The sequence below is a fragment of the Myotis davidii genome, unplaced genomic scaffold (genome assembly GCF_000327345.1).
Source record: "Myotis davidii unplaced genomic scaffold, ASM32734v1 scaffold120, whole genome shotgun sequence".
Lineage (NCBI taxonomy): Eukaryota > Metazoa > Chordata > Mammalia > Chiroptera > Vespertilionidae > Myotis > Myotis davidii.
Genome location: NW_006294778.1, coordinates 4,818,143 through 4,824,860, shown reverse-complemented (window position 1 = coordinate 4,824,860; position 6,718 = coordinate 4,818,143). Strand labels below are relative to the sequence as shown.

The 6,718-nt window shown below is 49.7% G+C and overlaps 1 protein-coding gene across 1 annotated transcript; it reads left to right on the top strand.

Annotated features, from left to right (window-relative positions):
- The first annotated feature begins 6 nt into the window (after positions 1-6).
- On the top strand, positions 7-842 carry ASCL1 (achaete-scute family bHLH transcription factor 1). The gene is made up of 2 exons (XM_006769397.2): positions 7-371; positions 782-842. The coding sequence occupies exon 1, from the start codon at positions 73-75 to the stop codon at positions 322-324; it is 252 nt and encodes an 83-aa protein (XP_006769460.2). The 5' UTR covers positions 7-72; the 3' UTR covers positions 325-371; positions 782-842.
- Positions 843-6,718: the final 5,876 nt, after the last annotated feature.

Here is a 6,718-nt window from a genome sequence, read left to right as displayed (position 1 = left end):
CGGGTCAAGCTGGTCAACCTGGGCTTCGCCACCCTGCGGGAGCACGTCCCCAACGGCGCGGCCAACAAGAAGATGAGCAAGGTGGAGACGCTGCGCTCCGCCGTCGAGTACATCCGCGCGCTGCAGCAGCTGCTGGACGAGCACGACGCGGTGAGCGCTGCCTTCCAGGCGGGCGTCCTGTCGCCCACCATCTCCCCCAACTACTCCAACGACATGAACTCCATGGCCGGCTCGCCAGTCTCGTCCTACTCGTCGGACGAGGGCTCCTACGACCCCCTCAGCCCCGAGGAGCAAGAGCTGCTCGACTTCACCAACTGGTTCTGAGGGGCTCGGCCTGGCCAGGCCCTGGTGCGAATGGACTTTCGAAGCAGGTAGGTGGCATTGGGGAGTGACCTGGGTGAGAGGAGGTTACTTATCTTCATCCCTTGTCCCTTCGTCTTAGTATCTGAGGGAGGGGGGACTGTCTCCACGGAGACGCGGGTGGGGGAGATGGAGTCCCAGGATTTGTTCAAGTCAGTCGATTTGAAATCCTGGGTGGTTTGTTTCACTGTTGGCCTCTGAGAGTGGCTTTACCCAGGTCTCCAAGGACTGGATAGGGCTGAGATGGGAGGTGGAGAAAGGAGTACTACTAGGGCCTGTCCAAAAAGGCGCTCTACCTGACAGATCCTCCCCTCCCTAAACCTCCACCCCCCCAGCCCCTCCCCTCACCTCCCCCAGACTCCCCCCCAAGCTAGTCTCCAAATACACATTAACGTCTCCCTTTCTTCTCCTTATGTTATAGGGTGACTGCACAACCTGTCTCTTTAGTGCTTTCTCGTCGGTGATGCTGGAAGGGAGAAAAACAGAAAAGAAAAGCAGGCAACCCACCCCAACGCCAACCAAGCGACGCAGGCCTGCGAAGCAAGGTTCTCACAAAACAGGGATGCGCTCAGAACTGTCTCGCTGCACTCCAATCATTCACGGAGATTTGGAGAGTGACTAGGACCAGAGTCAAAGTGCAAAACGCTGCTCGTGTGCAAAGGCATTGAGCTCCTGGTGGAAGAGAGCAGCACATGCCCTGTAGGAACTCCCACCCACCACTAGCAGGCAGAGCTGGAAGCGCTGGCTTCCTCGGGTGTCTTCACCTCCCCGCCCTCTTTGAAAGCGCAGTTCTTAACCCTCTAGCCAAGGGTTGGTGTCTTTCCTCTCAGTGTCCCTGTCCCAGGACACTGTGGACTTCGGTCTGCAGCGAAACTGTGCTATACTCAGTCCTCTGACACCCCATCTTTGGGCCTCCCCCCCACACCCCACTCCCTCACACCATCTTTTCTACCATGTTCATCATAGGATGCTTCCAATCTTTTGTGAATTTTTTTTTATTATAAGAAAAAATCTATTTGTATCTATCCTAACCAGTTTGGGGATATATTAAGATATTTTTGTACATAAGAGAGAAAGAGAAAAAAATTTATAGAGTTTTGTACAAATGGTTTAAAATGTGTATATCTTGAAACTTTAACATGTAATGCTATTACCTCTGCATATTTTAGATGTGTAGCTCACCTTACAACTGCCATTTTCCCTGTGTGGCTTTTGTGACGAACTCTCCTCATAGGGGAGAGCAAAAGGCCACCGGATGTACTTAAGCACCAATGTGTCTTACTTTAGAGAAACTTTGTTAATGTATTAATGACGTTATTAAATACTGTTCCAGAACAAAGTTTATGCAGCTACTGTCCAAACACAAAGTGGCAGCCAGTGCTTTTGAAAGGTTGCCTTTTGGGAAATTTCTATCACTGCCTTTTTTTTTCTTACTGTTTTATTACAAACTTACAAAAAAAAAACCCTCATGTATAACCCTGTTTTATACAAACTAGTTTCGTAATAAAACGTTTTTCTTTCTTTCTTCCTTTCCTTCTTTTTATACAAGTGAAAAAGTCTTCTTTGCCTCCACTGCCCTGTCCAAGGTATTGAAACTTGAAAGGGAAGGGGTGGGAGAAGGAGAAGAGGGTGGTGCATGGCACTCAGCTGGCAGAAAAGCTAAGTGCTAAGATCAGTCCTACCTGAGCTGGCTCTATGATGAATGCAGAGGGGAAAACTATATAGATAAAAAGAGGTATCTCCCCCTTTTATACTGCGGACACATTTGTACACCCAGAGGATAGGTGTAGATGATTGGATTGCATTGTCTTCCGGTAAAATGATTTACATTTTTAAAAAATGCACCCCCCCCCCCGCAAAGTGAAGTGGAAAGAAAGGGTCCTCTCCCCACTTTTTGACCCTTAACCAACCGCATTCTGAGGTCCAAATTGTGAAACTGCGGAAGGGCTGGATGAGATCATAGGTGCTCTGGGTGGGAGGGAGGATGGTGGTCCTGAGTCCCCATGGCTGGTGTGCTGTTCCCCTCACTTCCAGGCGCACATTTTCCACTTCTTTGCCCAGGATGCACGCTTTCCATCCCGATTTTAAGTAAAGGGCATGTATGATATGAATTCCCTGCGGAAGGAATGACATCTAAAGGAAGAAACGCCTTAGAGATGGGGGTGGGGGCGTTTTGAGACACTGGCCTATCTAAGCTGGCGACTCTATCCGAATAGCGTGAGCTGCGTGTAAAAGTACCCAATTACCAAGATTCAAAAAGAAATTAGTGGGGTTTTTGGCTGGCTTGCTTCTTGTCAGTTAGCAAGGACGTGATCGGAATCCCACTCCGCCTCTCGCCGGCGCCTCGGTCCCCTCCTGCGTTACTTGCACATTCAGTTTGCGTGTCTCCAGCCAAGCGGAAAGCCAAGCGCAAAATGCGTCTTACAAAACCCAACAAAGAGCGGAGAGCCGGCACGTCTTCCAGAGTTAAAAATCTAGTCTGTGTTGGTACATCTATACCGTTTAGTGGCACGGAATAATCATTTTTTAAAGCTGCGATGCGCGGAGCACGCCGCAGCGTCTGATGTCATTTTGCTAAATGACCCTCTATAGAATGCACATGGAGGCTCCGGTCCCTTTCAAAGGGATGAGCGTAATTAAGGGGGAAAAAATCAGTAAATTCCTCATCGCCATAAATAATCGGACTTTCTGCCAGCAGTGGGCCAATTTAGAGCTTACTTCAGGGAAGTAATGCTTTTGTGATGCTGGCTTTTATTTTTATCTTCTCCTTTGGAGGACCAGAGCTGGGCTCCCCCCCTCCCTCCTCCCCCCTCATTTCTTTTCCTTTTAATTTAGCTCCTTTGCAACTTTTCAGATAAGGTAGGCAAAGAAAGTGTAGCAAGTCATTTATTGCTATGAATATAACATTGGGATAATGTTTCAGCCCCCACAAAGGAGTCCCCCCCCCCTTCTTCTAAAGACAGGTGTTCTTTTACTCACTTCTGAATGGGAAATATCCAGTCTCGTTAAACTTGAGGCAAAGTTAGCCCTTGTTTGCCACAATGCGAAGGCAAACTCGAAAAAAAATCACCAAAAAAAAAAAAAAAAAAAAAACCCCATACAATTTTGCCGAAGCTAGGAAAGGGCAAAGCAGGGATTGGGCAAAATCTCATTACATCTGCTCTAATCGCTTAGCAACACAAAGCCAGGGCTTGTGCGGCGAAGGGAAGCCATTCAGGGCGCTGTGACAGGCCGCATTCAGCCGGCATTAGTCAGCCCCATAAATCACTGCTGCCCATTGGCTACACGGAGGGCTTTGGAGCGGGTTGGGGCTGTCAGCGAAATACAAAATGTAGACCCTCGCTGCTAGCAAGCCCAGCCTCTCCCTGGTCCTAGCTCCCCCCCTCCCCATTCCACTTTCTTTGGAGGGAGGTGTTGGGGAAGAAAACTTGCCTTGACTTTATTGACTGAGAAATCTTACCTATTCAACCAATGACCCAAAGACCACCGAGTTAAGAGTGGAGACACGCCTAAAATTGATGAGGAGGAGCGGGGAGTGCAGGGAGAAAAAGAATAGAGAGACCGCAGAACTGTTGAATGCCAGTATGATCAGAGGCTGGGCTGGAGCTCTTGGGACACACATTTCACCTCCCTGACAAAGCCTTGAATATTTTTTTTTAATTGGAAGGAAGAGGGTGTGTGTGTGTAGAGAAGAATCTATCTCCCAAGAGAGAAAAAAAATGGGTCTGCTCTCTGCAAAGGGCATCAAAGGAATAGGACTGAGATGTAGTAAGAAAGAGTAGAGTGCGCTTTCCCCCTTTGCTGTTCCTGCCGGGCCAGGGATGTTAGAACACAGAACCAACAGCCCAATTCCTTCCGAGCTTCAGGATTCTTGTGGGTACCATGGGCTTGATGGTACCCACAGCAGTGAGAGGGGGCAATGTAAAGGAGTTAGCGCTTGGCCTTTGGGAGGTGGGGGTGGGTGACAAGGTTACAAACTAAATGTAAATGTGAGTGCCTGTTGTTACTTTTATCTCCTGTTCTATCTCTTTTCTTGGGGGCTGGCCAGTTGCTGCCTCTAAATCCCAGACTGGCTTTGAGGCTCACCCACAAGCCACATGGGAGTAGCTGTGGAGTCAAGGTAGGCTTTCCTGGGAAGCTCAGGACAACTTCCTTCAAATGTCACCTCCTCCGAGAAGCTTCCCCTGTCTGCTCTGTCTAAAGCAACGCTCACAGCCACTCTCCATCCATTACGGTGTTTCTCCTTCTTGGCATTTACCACTACCTGAAAAAAAAAAAGCATATGTGTTTGTTTACACAATTGCTGTCTATGGCCCCTTACTAGATGGCACACTACATGGGGACAGGGACCTGACTATCTTGTTGTTCACTGGTGGCTCCCCAGCCCCAGAAGAAATAGGTATTTGTTGATTGAATGGATGGTCTGCTCTGTTGCACTGATAGCTGTGTCCCCTGTTCTTCCTTTCCTTCTCCTGATCCACGTTCTGCCCTCTCTGCTCTGCCCTGTGTCTCCAGAGGCGGGTCTCCATGCATTTCATCGTTAAGCCTCCCTTTGCCCTCTGGCTTCCTGCCGGGTTTGTCCACTGGGAGAAGGTATCGAGGCAGGAGGGACATAGATCTGACTTTTACATCCCTGCTCCTCACTGCTTGGGCTCAGTTGCTTTGGCAGTGGCTTTGCTCCTTGGTCTAAGGCCACACCTCGGTCTGGAGGCTTCTCTCCCACAGCACCAGCTCTTGTCCCTGCAGCTGTTGCAGACGCAGTAACAGCTTCCTCCTCTTGCTCCTTCAGTCTCAGAGGTGGTAAGGGCTCCACCTTGTTAGTCGTCTGTGGGTGCTGCATCATGCTGGCTCCCTTAGCCCCAAGCACCCCTCTGTGTCTCCATTAACCGCGTTTCATGGACCCTTTCAAGTGTTCCATCTGCTCCTGCTGACCCTGGCTGGTACATAGGCTATTCTCCCACAGGCGCTCAGGGATGTGCTAGTTTTGCATGAAGATTTTTCTGGAACTCATCGCTGTCAGAAGGAAACTTCCTTAGGGCAGAGGTGATGGGGAGCTTGTTCAAAACCTAATGCTGGAAAATCAGTTCACTTTTTTGAGCAGGGAATGGTTTACCTGAAAGTTTGCAAAAGAAGTCAGTTATAGTCTTCTCTTCGGGAAAACACGGGTATCTTCCCTTTTATGGGTCAACCGGTGAACTGGAAAGGAAAGGGTTTTGGAGTTGCCAATGACGATGTCAGTGCCAGGGATAATTGCTCCTCAGTGTCTTCCAGGAGCAGATAAGAGGTGGTGCTGGAGACTTGCCACCAAGATAAACAAAGACCAACCAGTCATACCTTCATTCAGCCATTCATTCCCAGGGCCGTGTATGCACTCATTTAAAAATGGAAGGAATATGATGGAATGTAGTCAACATTTCTAGGAGCTAATTGTCTTAATTTGTATCTTCTAGGGGCGAGCTCTGAGAAGCTTGTTTTATTGCAACCTCTTTGAAAAGCACCCCGGGTGCTTCCCTGAACTACGAATGTCCTCAATCCTATCTCCCTTTTCCTACTCTTGAGAAGTCTGAACTAACTCTCTCTCTCTCTCTCTCTCTCTCTCTCTCTCTCTCCTCTCCTGGGCCAAGAAATGATTCATTTTCGGATTTCCCTAGAAAGTCCCGGTTATCCGGAGTCAAAGGTAGAAAGGGACGTGGATCCGTTAACGCTAAGGTTCTTTTGCCGCTGCCAAAGCCAAGAGCTGGGCTCCAGCGCAGGTCCAAGTTATATTCCTTCTTCCTTTGTATGCAAGATTAGGTTGTTACAAAAGAGCGTGTGTAGGTTAATGGCAGGAGGCAAGTTGCAGCGGAGACGCGGGCTGCGAGCGCGTGTCAGGTTTAATGATTTATTCAGGCTGCAGCGCATCGGGGCGCTGATTGGCTGCAGGCATGCGTCGGCTGTCAGCTGCGCGCGCCCGGCCTCGCCCCACTACCTGCGGGCAGGGGTGGCGCGGGTGGGGCGTGGAGGGGAGAGGAGGCTGGGCATCCTCCTAGGTGAAGAGCTGTGTGAAAAGAAGGAAGAGGTAGAAGGTGAGGGGCGGGGAGAGATGAGGCAGAGAAAAAGGAGAAAGAAATTTGGGGAGAAGGGAGAGGGAGGGAGAGAGGACAGAAGGGGTGGATGGAGGGAGGAAAAAGTAAAGGAGAAGATAAGGAAGGAAAGAGGGATGGAGAGGAGAGATGGAGAGATAAAGGAGAGGAGAAAAACAAGAGGGAGAAAGTGACCAAAAAAAGGAGAAGAATGAGAGACTAGAGAGAGAGAGGTTGGAGAGGGGAGTGGGAGGCGCTTCCAGAACGCCCCACGTGCGCCCCCCCCCCCACCCCGG